We start from the raw sequence: 23,057 nt of genomic DNA on the forward strand, positions 1-23,057 counted from the left end.
CGAACAAAATATTAAGAGTGAAAACACAAATCATGGATATGTAATATCTTTCTGCAAACTTGATCTGCTTGCCTAAAAATACAGGGATTTTGGACCAAGAAAATTAAAAATGAATGACAAGCAGTAAATTACCTCAAGATTTTTTAACTCTTACTAGTATTATTTGATAAGATTACATTAGAAGGACATTAATGCAAAGAATTAGTGTAGGAGAGAAATGGCAGCTAAAAAATGGGAGCTTTTCAGTGTAGAGTGTAATTCAGTGAGGTTTGACTTTCACACAATATGACCACGTATGTTGGTCATATTGTGTGAATGTCAAAACTCACTGAATTAGGCTGGTATCCTCTGTTTACTTACCTGGGAGTAAGTCCCATTGAATTCAGCGAGGTTTACTTTTGAGAAGACATGTATAGAATTGCATTGTTTGTGGGACTGAGAGGTAAAATAGGGGAAATGATCAAGATGTGGCTCCCATTGATTAACTGAATTGAGAGGAGAGAATTATAAGCAGTTAGTTTAAATCTTTTTTTACTTGAGTTATGATGGAAAGTATGTTTTGCATTATTGTATTTTATATTAAAATATGAAAAAATGTTTTTAAAAAGAAAGAAAATGTGGTGCCCTTATTAGAGATGGTGAGAAGAACCCTTGTTTCCTGTATTTCCAGAGTCGTTCCAAGTTGTCGTGACGGGCAATGGCTTCCGGCACGCTCGCAATGTTGACAGAGTCCTCTGCAGCTTTAGGATCAACGAGACGGTCACTCTCAGTAAGTGGTTTGCTCTCGTATCTATTTACATGCTTGAATAGGTTCACTGTTTCACTGTGGTTCACTGTTCGTGTCTATGCAGTTGGCAGCTTTTCTTGGGAAAATCCTTGCAGAGAGGAGGAGAGCTCCTGGTCAACAGGGTAGATGTGGGCAATCTCCAGGTAGAAGCAGGGAGGTTATTTAGGTGACAGTTTCAAGTGGCTATCAGACCGGACGGCCACGGACAGTCCTCTGTTTGAAGGAGTCCTGTAAGTCCATTTTAAAGATAAGGAGCCATGAGAAGGAAGATCTACAGGGCTTTGAAGTTGCCCATCCACAGTGAGCACCTGGAGAACAGAGTGAGCTGCCAGGCACACAGCTCACCTGGCCAGAGCCTTCCCCACAGATGGTCAGATGCACTACATTTCTATGTTCGTAATAATTTCTAATCACTGAAACTGCTAGTCTCACCTTTCTGGGGGGAGAAAGCAGCAATGCTGTTCACTACTGTCGTGCACTACTAGACTGGGGATCAGGGCCGGCGCCAGGCATGACTGAGCCCTTGGGCACCAGCCTGCCTCGGGCCCATGGTGCCTGCCCACACCTACCTCTCCTGCTGCAGTAAATGCTGGCCGCACTGCACGTTCATGCCTACCATCAACCAAGATGGTGGCTGAGGCTTCCCTAACGTGCTGATGCCTCCACTGCCATCTTGGTTGATGGCATGTATGCGATTATGTGTGTGGTCATGCCTGCCATCGAGCAAAATGGCGGCGGAGGCATCAGCCCTTTAGGGAAGCCTCGACCACCATCTTCGTTGATGGCAGGCATGCGCGCAGTGGGGCCAGCATTCACCCCAAAGGGAGAGGTAAGTGGGGCATGCAGGCAGGTATCGCAGGCCTGCATGGTTGTGGGAGGGTGCCTGGGAGCTCCCTCTCGCAATCTGTGGCAGGGTCGGGAGCCGATGCTGACACCTGACTCCTTCACAGGTAGGTAGGCAAATTCGAATAAAGGACTATGCCATTTGTTCAATGAACAGTCCTAAAAGGCCTGAATTATTTTACTCCTAAATCAAATTCTGGTTTTGAGATACGTATATACATTTAGGTAAGCAAAGCAGCAGACTGGAGAGACAATAGGCCAGCCTTCCCCCACCTGGTGCCCTCCAAGTATTTTGGATTACAACTCCCATCAGCCCCAGCCAGCACAGCCGATTATCAGGGATGATGGGTGTTATAGCCCAAGGCATCTGGAGGGCACCAGGTGGGGGAAGGCTGCAATTGACTGATATTATGTCAGTATTAGGGAAAGCATCTGCCTCACCTGCAGCAGGCCTCAGGTGCATCCCTAGAAGCATCTCCAGGTAGGGCTGGAAAAGGCTCCTGGCCTGAAAGCTTGGACAGCAGCTGCCAGTCAGTGTAGACAATATTGAGCTAGATGGACCGAGGGTCTGGCTCAGGATAAGGCAGCTTCCTCTGTTCCTCTTTGGATCATATCATTCTTAAGGAGACAGACTGCAGCCTTCTGGTCAGACCTGTTCGTATACCTCCCATGTGGGCAAGAGGGATACACTACGAAGACAGCCCTTTTTTTATCTGCAGCAACAGATGTCAGGGATGTACCCGAGAGATTCGAACATTTAACTCATTTCTGCTTTTTAAATACAATTTTATTCTGATTTGTGTTGATTTTATTTTTTCTAACTTGTGCTACTTTTTTACAGATGTGCAGTTCCTTTTGTTTGACAAACATTTGCTTTGTAATGGCCTAATGACAAATAAAGAAATCCAAATCTGGTTCACCAGGCAGAGGCACTTACCAATGAACTAGCGCTGCCATACTTATACACGGGGTGGGGGGCAGATGGGTCATATTGGTGTCATTTTTGTCATTTAATTTATGAATAAGTTCCCATGAGACATCTGAAAGAAATTTACGATATAATTACATATATAAAACAGCTTCATATATAAAAACAGTCAAAACAATTGCATATATAACAACAAATATATCAAAAAATAATATAAAGACAGTTTAAAACAACAACAATACATACTTAAAATCAATTCAAAATCCAAAACAGATACCAAGTCGGATAAAGATTTTAGAAGGCTTGTTGAAAGAGGAACACCTTTTGCTGAAGCTGGTAGAGCAATAGAGAAGGTGCCTGTTTGATGTGCAGTGGGAGGGAGTTCCAAAGGGTTAGTGCCACCACACTAAAGACCCAATTCTGACATTGTGTGGAATAGATCTCTAATAGGATGGTATCTACAGGATCCTTGTAGATGTGTGTTTTCAGAACCCATTCTTGTGACTGAAATGTGTTTTAATTCTTTTTAATATTGTATTTTAGACTTTGTGACCCACCCTGGGACCTATTAGTGAAGGGTGGGCAATAAAGATGATGATGATGGTTGGGCATGTAAGAGGTTGAGGTGATCTTTCAGGTATCTTGGTTCCAAGCTGTATAGGGCTTCATACACCAATACCAGCACCTTGAACTTAGCCCAGTAGCAGATGGCCAGCCAGTGCAATTCTTTCAGCAGTGGGGTAATGTTCATGTGATAGCCATACTCTGCCCCAGTGAGTAGTTGAGCTGTCACATATTGTAATAGCTGTCTGTTCTGGGGCAGCCACAAGGGCAGCCGCACATAGAGTGCATTGCAGTAATCCATGCTGGAGGCTGCCAGTATATGGATGACAATGGTCAGGCTATCTCAGTCCAGTTTGTTGGCTTTCATCCAGCCCACTATTGAGTCCTGGCACCAGTCCAGGGCTTGCATGACTTTGTTGGGAGGTGGGTCATTTTAGACATTTTCAGAGTGGGCAAAAGGAGGTGAAAACTTGCTGATCGCATCACTCCTCTGGATGCCAGGTAGCTGCCCCCTTTTTTAACCCACAAGTGCCCTCATAATGGTTCTGTGTGATGACCAAGTATTGTCACAGGGGACACCGTTTTCAGAAATGGCAGTTTCCAGGTGCTGGGAGATGCTTCACTGCTATGAAACTGCTGTGATGGTGGGAAAGGATTTGGGGCTGTTTTTGACCTGATTTGCCTTTGGGCCTCTCCCCCCCCCCACAGACTTCTGGAGAGAACATTCAACTCAGCCTTACTATGAACTGTACATCTGGAAACAAGAAAGATCAAATCAGCGATCATATAGCACTGCAAATCAACCCTCCTGAAAGAGCAAGGGCTCAATTATTGTAACAACTGTATTAACAACACTGCTAGATATTCCATGCTCTGCAGAAATAGTTGAAGGGCAAGTGGCCAGCACTGGAAAGACCAATCAACCCTTAAGAGAAAAGATCAACAAGCTCCAGTCTCAAAGGCAGAATAAAACAAGCAAATCTGGAACCTAGAATAACATTAAGGATGAATCAGTTAGCGAAGGAAGCTCTCTGGCTTCTTTTGTGGTGGCATCTATCCCTCTGAGAAAGGAAAAGGGTGCCATTTTTGTGGGGAAAAGAATTTTTTTGCTGAACTTTACAGACCAACACAAACGGGGACAAAGAATCCAAAGCCATACATCAAACAGGCCGAGAACTGAACAGTAAAGAGATTATATTTTTGAATTAAGAGCAGGGAGTGCATAGGCATAGTACTTGTGATTTATGATTTATTAAATCAAGATTGTTGCATCTAGGAATAGGGGAGAAATTCAATTCAGTTCATCTTTAAAGCCAAATCTATCAAATTTACACTTTCCAAAACAATATGAGAACTGAAACGCAGCCGTACTTCACACTTACCCAAAATTTACAATGCAGTTCTCCAATTAGTATTTACATAAAAGCACATATTAGGGGGAAATGTGCATAAAATGAATTTGTTAGTGAACATAACGTACAAGATGCATTATATTACAAGAAAGTGCTTGCAAAAATGTCTACGTTCATCAAAACTACATACAAAAACTATTTATTAGGAGAAATTTGCATTAAAATGCTAGAGAATTTTCATGAAGATTTGTTTTTAAAAAATCACAAATTGATGTTGAAACCTGAGGAACTGAGTTTAAGACTGGAAAAATGAGAAACTGAAAGAACTGAAATCGACAGATCTTTCCATCCCAAGTTGCACCTGAATTGACCCTTTCTGTCCCACAAATATGCCCGTGATCATTGCTTAACCTATGGAAAGCTTTGTTCACAAGAATAGCTTCTGCAAGACCAGCTAAAACAAGGATGGGGAACATCTGTGGCTAGACTACGACTTCATCCTCCCTGACCAATGGCCATACTAGCTGGGGCTGATGGGAGCTGGAGTTCAGCAACATCTGGACGGCCACAGATGTTCCCCATCCCTGAGCTGAAATAAGATCTCCTTAGCAAACAACATCTCAGTAATAGCATCCATTTTGTGGAATGCCCTCCCTGAGGAGGTCTGCCAGAACCTGACCCTTTATTTCCAGGATATGGTCAGAAGGCACACGAAGATTCCACTTTGCTGAAGTTAAGCTGGCCAGTGCCTGAACAGGAGACCACCTGGGAACCACGTATTTGCCAGCTTGGGTTCCATGTCAGAAGAAAGGTGGGATATAAATGCAAGAAAATAAATAATTTCAGGCGTCTGGCCCAAATATGGTTATAGATGCCAGAAATAATAAAGTGTTGGGCTTTTAGTCAATTCATTTTCTTGGATTGTGTTATTTTAGTACTGATGTCAGGGCTGGCTCAAGACATTTTGCTGCCTGAAGCAGAGAATCAAATGGTGCCCTGCTTCTCTCTCTCTCTCTCTCTCTCTCTCTCTCTCTCACACACACACACACACACACACACACACACACACACAAATCAAAGTGCATAAATACCCAAGGCTGATCAAGTTATTTTGGTATCTGAGGCAGAAAATCCCACGAGCACCTCTCCTCTTTCCTGGCAACAATAAATTAAGTAGCTAACAATCTGAAGCCGAAGCCTCTTCAGGACACTACAAGGCCAGCTGTCTAAGGTGGCTGCCTCACTCTTGCCCTAATTTGTAAGGCCCTGAAATGTTAGGTTGAGATTTTATATTAGATTTGTTTGGGGCATTGGCTTATATTTTATCATGTGAGCTCGTTTGAGTTCACTTTGTGAAAACAAGTAGGATATAAGTTACTACAATTAAAAATTTATATTTTTTTAAAATCCCAGTTAAAGTAAGCTCTTACTACAACTGAGCTTGTGCATTTCAGGGAAACTTCAGAGTCAGCTTTCTGTAGAAGCTTTTTTCTGACAGAAAAACTAGAAACTTCTGGTCTTGAGGTCAGAATAGCCAGGTCAGGAGATCAGGCCTTGAACATCAAGTATAAGATGATGTTTTTATGGGGTTTTTTATGTACAGTGCCATGTGCATCTGATGGTGCTATATAAATAAATGATGATATGAATATATGACGAGAGGAATCTATATCTAAATCTAGATCCACAGATTTTTACAGGGAGTGTAGCTCCTTAGATTTCTTCCATAAAGATGTCAAGAGTCTTCTTTCTGGAGACATTTGATCCAGTTCCTTCCCTGGCTTAAATTAGTACAGTTTTACATGGAGCTGCCTTCAAATATTAAGCTTGGAACTCCCTCCCCAGTCTCCATTCCTGCATTTTTGAAATGGTGATGTGACTCTTGGCTGCAGCAGGCTTAAAGAGCAGAGCTAAACTAATTAGGACCTGATGGGAGCCTTATGTTGGGCCACATCATGCAGTTCACTTCATATGGTGAAGCCTCCCATTAAGTCAAATGCAGATAAGGCAAAGCCCAAAATCCTTTCCATCTTTTAGTTAGTCCAGTTGAGAGCAATGGTGAGGCTTTTAAAATCCACAGAGTTCATACATGCAATTAATCAAAGATCTCTGTAAGGGAGATGGCCAGCTTTGTAAAGTTTGGAGGCATGTTTGTATTTGTGTATGAGAGAGAGATTTCTAGAAGCATAGAGAGGCCTAGATGAAGAATAAGAGGAATATAGGGCTGATAGGAAGGAAGGATTTCTCAGTATTATATACTGCAAAGTTATCAGGTAAGGTATTTAAAATTAGCAAATGTATTGAAATCATAGGAAAGATCTTGAAACGTAAGAAATTCATTACATTTCTTTTCTTGGCTTTGGCTGTGGCAAAGTCACGCCAAGATGGCTCACATGGATTTCCCTCCCCCCCCTCCTCAAAACAATAACCCTGTGAGGTAAATAAGAGAGAGTGACTCACCCAGTGAGCTCCGTAGCTGAGTCGCAATGCTGATTGCTTAAAAAAATGAGGGCCTGTGGCTTATTAGCCTCAAGGTTAATCTGGCCCTGGGTGCAAGGTAAATAAAAGAGAACCATGGCAAAGTTGTAGCAGCAGGGCTGTTCTGGAACTGCCCCAATGTAACTTCTCTCGAAGATCACATTTTTGCAGGGAGCTTGGAGAAGAGAGAGTTCTGCTAGCTTGAATCAGAAGCCGGCTGGTTGTACGTAGTGCTGAATGGCTCTCCACCCCACCCCCCGGTGCCACCAAAACCCTCCCGTCCCTTTGCTAAGGGCCATAGAAGAGACTATAAGGGCAGCGACATTCCACCCTCTGGCTGCTGGAAATGTTGTCCAGCATTTTGTGGGCATCTGAAGTAGACACTATCCATGAGCTTTTGATCATATCTTTCTGACCCATAAGGGTTAGAAATCTGCTCTCTCTTTTTTTAATTGAAAGCTGAGATATATAGGAAAATAGGTTTATTTGGCTAATAGCGCATCATGTGGCTCTTCTGTTCTTGGGTGAAATCATGTCATACAAACAGCCTTTCCTTCTTGGTCCTGGAGACCATGAGGGCAATTTCTCTCAACCAACAGTATGGATGTTGATGTTTGTTCTTCCGGTACCTCCGTTCATCTTAGTCAATAATGAAGGTGTTGATGGTGTAGTGGTTAAGGCAGTGGTTCTCAAATTTTTTTGGTTCGCGGCGCACTGTAAAACATATAAAAATTTTCTGGCGCACTTCGTGTACAAATTTTAAAATATATTAATATATTTTAAACTATGAATAAAAATAAACTATAGAAAGCTATTACTTACCCTATACAAATGGGTTTCTTCTCATTTTTAAAATATACTTTATATTTGAGGCACACCTAGCCACCTCTTAGGGCACACCAGTGTGCCTGGCAGCACCGTTTGAGAATCACTGGGTTAATGTGTTGGACTACGACCTGGGAGACCAGGGTTCGATTCCCCACATAGCCATGAAGCTCACTGGGTGACCTTGGGCCAGTCACTGCCTCTCAGCCTCAGAGGAAGGCAATGGGAAACCACCTCTGAATACAGCTTACCATGAAAACTCTATTCATAGGGTCGCCATAAGTTGGGATCGATGTGAAGGCAGTCCATTTCCATTTTGAGTAGCCCTGGGCCTCAGTGTATTGGAGCTCCCCCTCTCTGAGGAACACTGGCTTGACCCTGGCCCAGTCATCATCCCATTTTCAGAGTGCATTCACCCTTCTTTCTTCCACATGGAATTGTATCCAAAGCCTTGCTGAAGACAAAGCATATGCTAGCAATTAAACACAACAGATTTTTTTTTTGCCCCAGCCTCTGTCGTCGTCTCTACAAATAACTAACCCTGTGACATAACTGCCTGTATTATTTGGCCACATCTAGCCCCTTCTCCCAAATGCTCTTGTAAGTTGCTTTGGCTCTCTGAATGTATGTGATGCTTCTGTGCAAAGCAGCGAAATGATAGCATGGTTTCGGCATGGTTTTCATTACAGCATTAGCAAAACATTCGTTTCTCATTTGCTGGGCTCTTAAGCAGGCGATTTTTCTGGCTTGGAGAAGGCACCAGTGTCTCTGTGCCTGCATTCTTCCTTCCCCACAAAATATATTTCAGTTTTTAGAAAGGGGCTGTTTTGTTGGAGGGAATATTCCATGCTGCCACTATAGCTAGAATTGGGAAAATGTCTGCGCCAGAATAAGCAAACATTTCAGGATGGTCCAAGGTATCCTTCACGGGCTGCATGCCTTATATTAATGACTGAAGATCCACTGGCAAGGAGGCAGATGAAATGTAAAGATTAAAACCAGCCACAGAGTAGGTTCTTTCCAATACAGAAATAAAACGTACCAAAAGTGTGCAAGTAGTTTGACTTGTTTTTGAGTTGTTCACATAGGTAGTCTCTGTCAGAAGACACCCCCCCCCCCGGAAGATTTGCCAAAAAGTAATGGGATGTTTAAATTATCCTCTTCCAGACTCAATCCTGTAGAGTGTCCTTGGATTGCACATTACAGAGCACAGTCCTCTGTTTGAAGCCATCCTCTATTATTTAAACGGCTCTCTGGTCAAAGTACGGTCTAAAGAGAAAGAGACATCAAATGGGATAACAAGCCTTGAAGTTTGCGTGCTTGTCTATAAAAGTATTCATATACCATAATCTCACAAAACATTAAGGTGGTGTACAACAACATAAAAACATTTAAAACAATACAAAACAATGGTTGAAATGACTGTTGCCCAAATTGTCCATCAGCAGCACCTGAACAGCAGCCTGAGCAGACACACAACTCACCTGGCGACAATCTTCCCCGCTAGGGTGAGAGAAGATGCATTGTATTTCTACTTAAATAACGGCAATAATGACTAACTTTGCCTCTGTACTTATAAAACAGCTTATGTAAATGTTACGCAAATCAAAATGGAAATGGACTGCCTTCAAGTCGATCTTGACTCATGGTGACCCTATGAATAGGGTTTTCGTGGTAAGCAGAGGGGGTTTCCCATTGCCTTCCTCTGGGGCTGAGAGGAAGTGACTGGCCCAAGGTCACCCAGTGAGCTTCATGGCTGTGTGGGGATTTGAACCCTAGTCTTCCAGGTCATAGTCCAACACCTTGACCACTACACCACACTGGCTCTCAACACTCCCCTTTTGTCCTTGTTTTCGATGCTGCGTAATTGGCCATCTTTCAATAATGCCCCACCCCCAGTGTGTGTATTCTAGCTTCTAGCTTCAGACTGTCAAGATTGGAATGTTGCAACTCCTGAGGCTAGTGCTAATGATGGCCCAGTGTGGCTATTTAAGGTTTATGTCACATAAACTTGTTTTGACCCATAAGCACATCCTGTCCTGCTTTTAAATGCATTTGTTGTCACAATGTGCATTTCTGAAAGTATTTTATATTTTAAAGGTGCACATTCTAAAATGTATTTTGCTTCATGTTTGGAGCAGAGAACTGCATTTGAATGTTCTGGGACAGCAAAAGCTGGTGCATGAGAAAGTTCAGACCTGTACATGACCCTGGGAAGTGTCACCCGGGCTAGTTCCTATCTGAATTTTCAGAGATCGAATTCCTCCCGCTGCCATAAATCAGACCCTGTGCTGCCCACTGTGGCCTGTTTCTGAGCTTAGACAAGGCTTGGTACTTGGCTGGAGCAACAGCTGCTGGAGCAAGGGAGGGAAGAACCACCAGAGAAGAAATGGGGGCAGGCTGTGAGGGGGCATGGGGCAGAAGCAGAGGTGTAGGAGAAGTGGGGGAGTTCCCATGAGAGGCTCGGGGAGAAGGTGTGTGAGAGCAACCGGGATGTGGGGATGAGGGGCTGTAGTCTTGAGATTGAAGAGGGGAGAGAGAGACTTGGAAAAAGAGGTGGGGGTTACCCTCTGTGCCCAATGCAAATGTTTGTGGGTCTCCACTTGTCACTTCCAGTTTTCAAATGAGCACAGTGCCCATCATTTTAAGGAGTGTGATGTGTGAGCTTAAAGTGTATATTGCACAAACCCTGTTGGCAGGTATCCTGTGGGTTTCTTGTCAAAAACGGCAGAGACATATTATGTGGGGGGGTAGGCTTTCTTGTGCATCCTCCTCCATTTAATAGCACCAACAAATATGCAACCACTTGGAAATATGCTACTTTATTTGGGGCATTTGTCTGCAAATATGTAGGTTTTGCTTTGGAAGGGGAAAATGATGGAATCTGCTAGTAGTTTTCGACTTCAGTTTACAGCTCTGTGTAGCAGGAAGATAGTGGCCTTCTGCGTGCATTCTAGGCCCATTAGTATTTTAGCTAACTCTACAATAAAGAGTCTAGTTCAAGAATCCTCATCTGAAGTCACATCTCCCATGGCAGGGAAGCTGGAAGGGCCACAGGAAACAAGACAACTAGAGTTAAGTCTCAATTTTGGGGACAGGGTAAAAACAAAATCCCATCCATAATTCCACACGATTACAGACCTGGCTAATGTGAAAGTCAGTTTAGAACTAAAACAACAGGTTTAGCTCTGAGATCAAGTCAGTGTAGATTTCAGTTTTTCCCTGATTAGGAGTTCTTGGTTTTTCTTTGTTTTGTTAAGTAAAAAAGTATCTGCTGAAAGTTTCAGCTTTCAGTTCACTTTAAAACCAAGGAAAACTAATAGTGTTTTTAAAAAACAAAACAAACAAAAAAACCGTTTTTAAATAAGGACTCTTTCACAGGAGAGTTAATCTCTCGGTACTCACCGCTCATTGCTCACTCCCGCATTTAATCAACACCCGTTGTCCACACCCTAAATCCGAAATTCATCCCTCTCTCAAATTCCTACTGTCTGGAATTTGAGCCACACCTCTTGAACAAAATGTTCAGGAGGATAAGGAGATTGAGAAGAAGCTGAAAGAATTCTTTGCATGTGTTATCACAGTGGAAGACATGGGGCAGATTCCTGTGCCTGAATTGACTTTCATAGGCAGGGGGTCTGAAGCAAACAGTGGTGATGAGAGATTAGGTTTTAGGCCTCATTGATAAAATGAAATCTGACAAATCGCTGAATCCAGATGGCATCCACTCACCCTCCATACCTGATGACTGCAAAGAGGCCAGTTGAGCCCCAGTTTTTAAAAAGGGATCCAAGGGGAGGAGGAGATACTCTAAATTACAGGCCAGTTAGCTTAATTTCTGTTCCATGAAAACTGGCCTTGTTAAAGATAGAATTACCAAGCATGTAGACAAACATGCCTTGCTGAAGCAGAACCAGCATGGCTTCTGTAAGGATAAGTCCTGTCTCTGAGAGTCTCAGCATGCATACAGATAGAGGGGATCCAGTTGAAATAGTGTACTTGGGCGTTCAAAAATGTGATTCTACTAGGGGCACTGCCCCTACCCTCTTCACTCACCAACCCCACCTACTGATGTCAATGCTTCCTCCCATGGGTTGCCAGCATTCCCCCTCCCTCCCCCTGCCCCACAGCTCACCAGTGCTCCCTCCCCCCTCAGGTCACCAGTGCTTTCCCTCCCTCCCCCATGGGTAACCAGCCCACCCTCTCACCACGGGTTGCCCTCCTACCCTCCTTCCCACCCACCAAGCAAGGGCCAGGCCAGCCAGCAGAGCCACCTCCGCCCCTCTCGTTCCCTCGACGGCCTGCACGCTGCTTCTGGGCACCTCACAAGCTGCCACCACTGCTACTGGGGAACTTTGTGCGCCTCTGTTGCCACCACAGCCCCCAGTGCCTGTTGGCTGGTGCCCGTTCAAAAGCATTCCGTTGATCAAGTTGGTATCGATTCGAGTTTGTTCTTTGTCCACAAGCCGCTGCTTCTACCAACCCGTTTTTTCCCCGCTTAGGAAAAAATATTGATAATAATATCAATATTTTTAACGGAAATGTAAATGAAATGAAATATCAATATTAATATCAATATTTTAGACACAGGCTTTAAAAAAATATTTCTGAAAATAGCTGGGAAAAATCACTACATAAAAATCCAATTCACAACTGTAGCAAAGAAGCAAATTAAGTGCCAAATCCAAATTGGGCGGAATTCTAGTACATCCCTACTCTGAATACCAGTTGCTGGGAATTGCAGAGGGGCGAGTGCTGTCGCACTCATGTTCTGCTTGCAGGATTCTCTTTGGGGCCTCTGGTTGGCCACTTGGGCCTGATCCAGCCACCAGGCCCTTCCTATGTTCCTATGGAGTGAGAGGAGCCAACTTGCCTACCTCTCAAGGAGCAATCCCAACCTGGTGTTGTGGGCCCCAATTCCCATCAGCCCTAGCCAGCGTGGCCAATAGTCAGGGATGATAGCAGGTGGTGTCAAAAAACATTTGGAGGGCACCATGTTGGTGGAGACTGTTCTAGAGTATGCTGCAGGGGAAGAAGATTGTGAGCAGGGGCAGCAGGTTCGAGTAAGTCCGAACCTCCAGTCTGGGGCTGACCCCCTCCCTCTCCCCACTGCCTTTCCTGGTGAAGCTCTTCACTGTCCAATCACTTTTCAAATCTGGTATCCCAGTTTCAGATGCATAGTTTTGTTGCAGAAGAAGGTTTTCCAGGAATGATGGGAACTAGTTTTTTTGTTTGCACCGGAGGGGGCAAGGGGGAGCAGTTCATTTTTGTGATGAAGCAGCAGCTTTTTACCAAGCAAACCGAGTCCTCCTCCCTCTTCAGCTAACCCTGCATTCTCTGGGGCATGTCATGCTATAAAGGCTGAGCAGATTTAATGTGGGAGAGACCTTTACAAAATATTCTCAGAAAGCGGAAGCTCCAGACCTTGAATCGTTACAATGATAAACGAGACCGCCTAGGCCAGCCTTCCGCAACCAAGAGCCCTCCGGATGTTTTGGACGACAACCTGCATCTGACACAGCTATAGGATGCAGGGGCTGATGGGAAGTTGTCCTGCAAAACATTCGGAGGGCACCAGGTTGGAGAAGGCTGGCCTGAGGGAAGGAAAGGCTAAACAAGGCCTTCTGATTGAGACATACAGAAATCATAACTTTGGAGTCAAGATCCCGAATCATCTTTGGGTAACAATGGAAACAGCAGTAGCATTGAACGCCCCCCGTATCTCTGCAGGTATTTTATTTCTTTATTTGGATTATTTTTAATCTGCTGCTGAGTTGGCACAAGGCTCCCAGAGCGGCATACATAAGATCAACAAGTGTGATGAAGCAAGCGTTAGAATACTTTTCAGAAGTGTGAATAATAATAATAATTTATACCCCACCTTTTGGCCAAAGGCCCTCAAGGTGGCTTACAAAAACACAAATATAAAAATACAATATAAAATACATCAATAAAACAATACATTTTACAAAAGTTAAATAACTACTCTTGGGCTAACAATGTAAAATGCACGACACACGAAGGAAAAGGGACAGGGAAGAACAAGGAAAAAAGTGCGCTCAGGCACCAGTTCTTAAATCACAGTTCTTATCATGACCAGCTGGAATGGAAGCAGGTGCCTGCGTGGCCCTCCGTGTGGCCTCCTTAGAGAGGTGGCGATGATGGCCGCTCACCTTGCCAGCGCCCTTTCCTCCTGCTCACAGTGGTGGTGGAGGGGCTCACCCCTACCTGGGGGTGGCAGCGGCAGTGGCGGCTGCGGCTGCAGTGATCCGGACAGCAATTTGCCTCCCTCCCTCCTTCCGCCTCCACACGCAGTGGTATCATGTGCTTAGGACCCTACTCCCATCCATGGCTTTCCTGAGGCTGATCTGCATCCTGGTTGCACACCATGTGCATATTCTTACCTGCGGTTCCCTCAATTGCCCATCAGCTTGTGCATCCTGAGACTGGGTTGTTTTTGATTTTCTTTATTGATTTATTATTGTGTTTATATCCTGCCTTTGCTCCAAGGAGCTCATGGTTCTTCCCCTCCACATTTACCATCACAACAACCCTGTGCGGTAGGTTAGGCTGACAGATTATGAGAGGCTCAAGGTCGCCCAGTGGGTTTCATGATGGAGTAGAGATTTGAACCTGGGTCACCCATGTCCACATCTGATGTTCTAACCAAACTGGCTGTCTATTTCAGGACAATTATTTGCAATAGAAAGTATGTGATTTTCATATCAGAAGTTGAAAATCATTGGTATTCACTGCACTCCTAATGCTCATCTCTGTGTTCTAGTGTTTCTCTTGTTAGAAAAACATCATGGATTCATAAATAGTCTCTGCTTCCCCTCTATATGCATTGAAGTGGTGTCAATCATTTCCTTTCTAAAGGAAATATTTCTTCTGAAATGAATACCATTTGTGTATTTTTGGAGGCTGCAAAACTGGGCAAAGCATTATAAAGAGCAGCTGCATGCCCCTCCTTTTGATCCCAAAAGAATGGAAAGATCAAAATATTTCTATGTGGCCACATATTCTGTGTAAAGTAGGCACAGAAATGTCAGAAAGAGGTTGGTTGTTTTTTTTTAATTCACATTTGTCTAAAGCTGTAGGAGCATTTTATGGTTGGTGATTTTGTGGGGCCATAAAAGTAAGTGAACCAGAGCTCCTTGTGCTCTCCATTGCTAGAAAATTATGTTTTGACATTTCCTGTAGTGATCTCAACCCTTCTGAACTAGCCACAGAGGAGACAGGCGTTAGTTTACGAGGTCCCTAAAGCCAAAATGCTGAGATGTCTCTTGAGCATTCTTCTGCAACCTGGTGCCCTCCAGATGTTTGGACTACAACTCCTGACTTCCCTGATCATTAGCTATGCTAGTGGGGCTGATGAGAATTGGAGGCCAACAACATCTGTAATGCACTAGGTTTAGTAGGGCTACTCTAAAATCACCCCTCAATGCTTAGCAAAGGAATAGGTAGAAATGTTTTGGAATCTTGTTGAGCTCCGCTGAGGTCGGGGGGTTGTAGCTGGACTCTAGCCCCATATTGGAATCTGCCACATTAGAATTTTAAAATGGATGAGCTGGGCTCTTTAAAAATGCATTAGGTGCTAAGTAAATCTTCACTATTTTTGGTGCAGATCCAAAGAATCTGCAGAGTACAGTTGTGGCTCAGTGGTCATCTGCATCCAGCCATAGCTAGAAGCAAGGCACTGGCAGGATTATGGTGATTCCCTTCTGCTCACAGTTCCAAGCCTCGCCTGGTGGCCCTGTACAAGCCACTAACTTTCAGCTCCCTCCCCCCCCAAATCTGCAATGTGGGAATAATTAGAGTGACTTACTTCACCAGGTTGTTGGAATGATTACTGAGATGGCAAAATGATAGTCCTTCAGATACTGGACTCCAACTCCCATTATCATCCCTGACCATTTGCCATGTTAGCTGGGGATGATGGCAGTTAGTCACCAATGATTTAAATCCTGAGTGATGCTTACAAATAGCCAGTTGCCTAGTCCCATGAAGTGAGTGAAAGTTGTTTCCAAGTGATGAGGAAGGAAAGTCTTACAAAGGTTCAGTGCCCCCCCCTTTTTGGGCCAGAAATAATTAATACAGCAAGGGAGGTTGATGGACTAGTTTGTTGTTGTTGTTTTAACACTCAAAACATTGTGGACTAGTAACTTACTTGCAAGATTGTGTTAAGTATTATTGTTGTTCAAAGTACAGGTGAAAATATTCCAAATGAAGGACATTGAAATGACTGCTGCAAAGACTTGTTAGACATTATGTCTCGTGGAGTGTTTTTCCTGATGTCAAGCACAAACTGGAAATCCTGTGCTAAAAGGCCAATACCCGTGCCACAGAGCAGCACCACCAGGCTCATCTAGACTCTGGCCCAGCTGGTCTTCATCCTGTCTCCAGAGCTCTTTACTACAAGATGCTTTGGGGTTCCTGCATAATCATGTTGAATAACACAAATGTTGGATTTAAAGATGGAAAGCCCGTGTAGAACTAACTAAAGGGGAAATGAGAAGCAGACTTTTGGGCTGGAGTGGGATTAAGGCTGCTCTTTGGAAAATTAATAAATAATTAATTAATAATTAATTGCCTAAAAAAAAAATTACATCAGATTGTCAAGGCCAAAAGGTTAAACAAGATATTATGATCCTTCCAACTCGTCTGAAGATGATTGTACAACCTTGCCTGTGTTTTTCTGCAGGTGTTGAATTTTGCTTTAAACTAATAGCTCAAATAATAGCAACTGACAAGCTCTTCACATTGAGAAATGGTCTTTTAGGGACCCTTTCAGATGGAAGCCCAGATGCAGGCTGCCTGCTGGATTCTTTCAAGGCTGGCCCAGGAAGATCTCATAGCGCTATGACCTCAGTCCAGCAGTGACCAGGACACCAAATTGGAGGCTATAATTTCTCCACCTAAGGGGCCAGACGTGGTCCCTGGCTCTGAGGCTGATGCTGATGACCAGGGAACCACGGAACCCAAAGTTGGCAGGTAGGGGCCTGCTGGACAGCTCCCACAGCACTGGGGTCCACAGAATCAGAGCCAGGACTTGTATGGGCATCTTCCCATGGGCCCGAGGAGACAAGCACTCCCAGAGTTCCTTACCAGTCCGGTGGTATAGCAGGAGGGAAGCCAGTGAGCACAGAAGTGCCAGGGGACTGGCCATGCAGGAGGAAGGGACAGAGCCTAGGAGAGGTGGACTTGGAGGCAGAGGGTCAAAAGGCCGAATCTAAGCCTTCTTGGACCAAGTGGCTCTCTTGGAGCTCTCTGTGGTGCTGCAACAACTGGTCTGCCTTGTTTCCTCTTGCCCTGGGGGCACCTCCATCGAGTAAGAAGAGGACACGTAGGGATGTTGAGAATCAGAGGGCTGGCCCTACCATTAGGCAGAGTTAGGTGGGAGATGCTGGAAGGCGGCACTGTCCCCCCAGTCATTCCTATATTCTTGAGCCTGTACCCTTGTAGTGATCAAGCTTGTTTGTTTCTGAAGTTGATACATACTTTGCACATCCTAAGCTAGCCTGTTGCCCTCAGATGTGGTGGAAGATGCTACCCCATTGCCAGTGCTGAAGTAAAATTCATCTGCCACTTCTTGTTGGCTTCTGTGCGTGGAATAGGTTGGCTTCGTCTTATCCTTTGCCTTAGATAGCAAAATGTCTTGCTGTGAGGCTGAGTTCACAGCATTTGGAAGCTTATACGGGGAAAGCAACAACGTCTTTGCTTAGCAAATATCTGGCTCTGGTTACTCAATAATGGGGGAAAGCTCCATGCTCAGAGACAGTTTCCACACATTCCTTAAGACCTGGCATTGAACATTTAAGCCAGAGTTTGGCCATGATTCTATTTGGTCCGAAGTCAGAGTTTAGAATTGGATGAATTATTTTTGTTTTAGTTATTCAGTACTTTTTTAAAAAAAATTGTAATAGAACTCAGCAACAAACATGGGGCTCCTGGGGCTCTTCAGAGCACCCCCATCCAGAGCATGGGGTTCTCTCATCTTGACACTGATCAGGCCCAGATCTGCTTAGCTTCAGCAAGGTGGTGGCATTTTGAGTCCTCAGCCCGTGCCCCATCTCAGGGGTCCCTTCTGATGTATTCCTCTGTAGCATCCAAAGCGCTGTCCATAGATATCTCAATATGTGGATCATGTTGCTCCATGAATGACTGCCTGAAGTTGGGTGAGAGAGGGAATAAACTGGAGTTCGTTCCAGATGAGGCTGGCTTTCTGGATCCTGAGCAGGTTTGCAGTTTGGGAGTGCTCTTGTTTTTGGATTAATTTTGGATTATCAGGTGGCAGCAGCAGCCAGGAGTGTGCTTGTTCAGTTTCATTTGATACAACCTGGACCTCTTTTTGGAGAATAAGGATCAGGCCATTCTCTTGCATGCCCTGGCAACTTTTTAACATCATTATTATAATGCACATGGCTGTTTTTTGGACGTTTCAGATGGTTCAGAATGTGGCAGCCAAGCCCTTTCCTGGAGTGGATCGTGGGACACATGTCATGCAAACTTCAGTGATTGGCAGTTTATTTCTGAGCCAAATTTAAGGTGCTGTTTTTGATCTTTGAATGTCCTACATATAGTATGTTAGGGAAGACTTTTCCTGTTTTCTCCTGTTTCTCTGTGAGTTGAAATCACTGGGAGGTAGACTGCTTCAGATGCTAGAGAGATTATTATCTAGGGTTGCCAGATGTCTGGTTTTCAGCCGGAGACTCCTGTTTTTGGGGGTCCTCTCCGGGTCTCCAGTGACTCACCTTAAACTCCAGATGCTTTGCTTTCATTTTAAAAAAGTTAAGTTTCTAGGTGGTCTGGTTCAAAATATATAAACCAAAATGTGGGGGGGGGGCTGTGACGTCCTTCCCTGGCTCTCCCTGTCAGGTTCCCACCTGCTTGTGGCTACTGCCTTTCACTAGGCACCACCAGGGACACCACCAGTCAGGACCGTCCTTTATATGGTTTCTCACTCGGCTCTAGCACAGATCTCACTAGATCCCACTGCTAGGCAGCACCACCAGTCACGTCCTGTAACCAATACTCCCAGAGACTTTTCCTCAGTCTCCCTATGGCTTGTTACTTTGTGTCTGGGTGCCCTTGCTGTCCACAACCCCCTTGTATCTTTGTCTATAAAGCATACAACTCTGGGTTGCTCTGGATACTTGACTTGTTACAATATCTCCCTTCACCGCTGCCACCATTAGATACAGTTTCTGTTCAGCCTTGGTAATTACCTTGCCCTCCCTTCTGGTCTGTATATTCCCCCAGCCAAGGATCAGGCCTTTGGTAAACCAAATAAGTATTTATTTACTAACAACAGGAAATAATAAGATTACTTTAGGAATGTTTCATAAGTGTATGGTTTCATATTTATTTATTTATTTATTTATTTATTTATTGAATTTATTAGTCGCCCATCTGGCTGGCTGTCCAGCCACTCTGGGCGACATACAACATAGGCATATAATACCTAGACATTGAAAATCTAAAAACAATGAAGATAAAATCTAGCCCACCCCAAAAGCCTGCCTGAAGAGCCAGGTCTTCAAGGCCTGGCGGAAACTCATCATGGAAGGGGCATGGCAGAGATCATTTGGGAAGGAGTTCCACAGGGTGGGGGCCACAACTGAAACTGCCCTCTCTCTAGTCCTCACCAGTTTGGCTGTTTTGACTGATGGGATGGAGAGAAGGTCTTTTGAGGCTGATCTTGTTGGGCGGCATAGCTGATGGTGCTGGAGGCGCTCCTTCAGATAGACTGGGCCGAAACCATATAGGGTTTTAAAGGTCAAAACCAACACCTTGAATTGGGCCCGGTAAGCAACTGGTAACCAGTGCAGCTCTTTTAGCACTGGAGTGATATGATCTCACCGGCGGCTACCTTTAATCAGGCGCGCCACCGCATTCTGTACCAGTTGCAGCTTCCGGACCGTTTTCAACAGTAGCCCCACGTAGAGCGCATTACATTAGTCTAGGCAAGAGGAGACCAGGGCATGTACCACTGATGGGAGCAAATGATTGGGAAGGTAGGGGCGTAGCCTCCATATCAGATTGAGTTGATACAGCGCTGCCCGGCTCACAGCCGAAACATGAGCTTCCATGGACAGTTGGGAGTCAAGAATGACCCCGAGGCTACAGACCTGGTCTTTTAGGGAAAATTGTACCCCATTGAGCACCAGGTCCAACTCTCCTAACCTTCCCTTGTCTCCCACGAACAGTACCTCGGTTTTGTCAGGGTTCAGTTTCAGCTTATTCCTTCCCATCCAGCCACTCACCGATTCCAGGCACTTGGATAGGGTTTCTACAGCCAACCTCGGTGAAGATTTAAATGAGAGATAGAGCTGCGTGTCATCTGCATATTGGTGACACTGCAGCCCAAATCTCCTGATGATAGTCCCCAGCAGCTTTATATAGATGTTAAATAGCATTGGGGAGAGGATGGAGCCCTGTGGCACCCCACAAGTGAGAGGCCAAGGGTCCGAAACCTCATCCCCCAATGCTACTCTTTGGTGCCTATCAGAGAGGAAGAAATGGAACCACTGCAATACAGTGCCCCCTATGCCTAACCCCTCCAGGCAATCCAGAAGGATACCATGGTCAACGGTATCAAAAGCTGCTGAGAGGTCCAGGATGACGAGGAAGGCGCACTCACCCCTATCCAACACTCTCTTCATATCATCCACCAAGGCGACCAAGGTCACTCTTTATGTTTCTGTTCATATATATACTCTTTAAATAGCCAAATACAATCCAAACTTCCCTCAGAACTCTGCTAACCAACCCTCACCAAACGACCTCACTCCAACCAACTCAACAACTTCTCCCCCCCATCACTCACAAACCTCCATTTATACCTTCAGCCAGCCAGCCACTCAGCCAATCCTCATCCAGCATACTTCAGCTTGTCACCCATGTACTCCCCCTTTCTCTCTCTGTCAATTACCATACATCACCTAATAGACCCGCACTTACCATATTTACAGATGCTAACTTACAGGAACATCACAGGGGCCCCCACAGCTTCTCTTAGTACCGGCTGCTCTAATCCCTGCACTTTCAAATTTTTACCCAATAAGTGAAGTCATGGTTATGATTGACAATAGCAAGAGCTAAACCTCATTTCAGGTTCTGAGAACAGTTTCATTTTCCTGCTTGTCTCACATCAGGAATTCAGTAAATATATAGCTTTTAGCAGCATAAAGAGCACTTTCTCTGTACAGGATTGGGACTTGCTTCTGAGTAAATGTGCATAGGATTGCACTAAAACAGAAGATCACAGCAGGATCTTGTTAGGCATAAAAGTGTACATGCAGGGGTTTTTAATTACTTGCAAAATGGCATTTTATACATTTTATTTTTCAAATAATATTTGAACAAGTTTTAAAAAGTGTACATCCTGAAGTGTTATACTTTTCTAATTAAGGAGTCAAACAAGTTTAAATTTTACTGGACTGTGGAAGAGGGCAGCTTATTTGTCTTATTCATAACCTGTTTTGAAAACCTTTCCAATATGCTTTTTTTCTGGGAGTAAAGCTGCAATGCTAATTCCACATACCTGTGAGTTAACCCCATTGAGTTCAGTAGGACTTACTTTTGAGTAGACATGGTTAGGATTGTGCTGAAAATCAATGAGACTTTTGAGTGAACATAGCAAAGGATTGTGTTGTAAATGTTTCTCTCCATCTCCGATCCTTTTTTTAAAAGCTGTTAGGCAGGGCTTACTTAGGCGTCACTGCTTTTATTTGGTAGGAAACTAATACTTAAAAAAAAAAGTTCTGCAATGCCCAACTGGTTTTGACCATAAACTATTATATGGGGTGTATGTATTTTTACATCTTCAGTGTGTGTGTATATAGAATATTTCCAACAACCCTGTGAGGTAGTGTTAGAAACCAAGGCAACTCACAACAAGAAATAAAGCCATTTAAAATCCAATAACCATAAAACAAATATAAAACAGTTGCAAAACAGCTTAAAGTGGCCTGATTCTGAATTTTAGATTGGGTGAGTGAAGTCCCTTATCATTGAATTGCAGTTCCATCCTTGCTTCCCTGTCTGAGTAAGCCCCATTGAATACATTGGGACTTGCTTCTGAGTAAACATGCATAGGATTATACTATAAATATCTTTACAGGTTGTGTAAATAATAAACATCTTTGACATTCATGCTTATATAAATATTTCTTCATACTATGTCTTGATATGTATCTGATTTCACACTATGGTTGTAAATTATTACTTCCTCTACATTTTAAGTGTGCCTTTCTTCCTGGGGGTGGTCATGATCCCCCTCCGTTGTTTTCACCCTGAGGGGCAGATTAGGCTGAGAGATGATGCATAGCCCATGGTCACCCAGTATACTTTGTAGCTTATTTCCATTTTAAAATTTAATTAAAATGATTTATATATAGGCAAAGTTTATGAAGTAATGCAAATCCACATAATATATTTAAAGCACATCCAACTCACATTTAAAGTGCATGACTTCCCCCAAAGAATCCTGGGAAGTATAGTTTCCCCCCACAGTTATAGTTCTCATCACCCTTAACAAACTACAGTTCCCAGGATTCTGTAGTGGGATTCATGTGCTTCAAATATATGTTGAATGTGCTTTAAATGCATGGTGTGAATCTGCCCTAGTATGCTGTGCATCCATTAGTGAATTGAAAATAATTTTAAAAGATACTCTTTAAAACAGGGCTGTAGCTTAGTGGTAGGGCACATGCTTTGCATGCAAAGGTCCAAAATTCAATCTCTGGGAGAGACTATTGTCTGGAATCCTGGAGAGCCAATGCTAGTCCATGTCATCAGTACTGAGTGAGATGGTACCAAATGGCTTGACGGTACAAACGAGGAAAGAGACCCAAGGGCCACAGTGACTCCAAAATTTATTTATTTATTTATTTCATATACAACATTTATATACTGCTTTATTGTAAAAAACCTCAAATGGGCAATCAGTGCAGAGGTGTTATGGCTGATAGAGTCTCACTCATGTCAGAAATCATGCCGCAGCATTCTGCCCTAGCTGCAACCCCCGGGTCAGGTCGTCCTGCATGGGGATTTCTATGAGCTTGGCTAACTGGCTGCCAGGATTTTTTAGGTTTGGTTAGGAATCTGGACTGGATGTAGGATGCTGAGTCTTCTGCCTTACTCATAGGAATCTTGTTGTGGTTGGTATGGTATTGCATTTAGGAAATCACCACTGTCTTTCATTTTTCTTTTTCTGTTTGCATTTCAGTTTCCTCTGACCTTATTCCCTTGCATCTGTAGAATCAACAACAGTGGT

At 44.0% G+C, this 23,057-nt stretch overlaps 1 protein-coding gene across 1 annotated transcript in view; it reads left to right on the forward strand.

Annotated features, from left to right (window-relative positions):
• ANTXR1 (ANTXR cell adhesion molecule 1) overlaps positions 1–23,057 on the forward strand; it is a 206,328-nt gene that overhangs the window by 62,435 nt on the left and 120,836 nt on the right. Inside the window, exon 10 of the mRNA XM_061592451.1 lies at positions 671–769. Within this exon, the coding sequence (XP_061448435.1) occupies positions 671–769 (99 nt within the window). The remainder of the gene's footprint in view (positions 1–670; positions 770–23,057) is intronic.

Source organism: Rhineura floridana, chromosome 12, assembly GCF_030035675.1.
Source record: "Rhineura floridana isolate rRhiFlo1 chromosome 12, rRhiFlo1.hap2, whole genome shotgun sequence".
Classification (NCBI taxonomy): domain Eukaryota; kingdom Metazoa; phylum Chordata; class Lepidosauria; order Squamata; family Rhineuridae; genus Rhineura; species Rhineura floridana.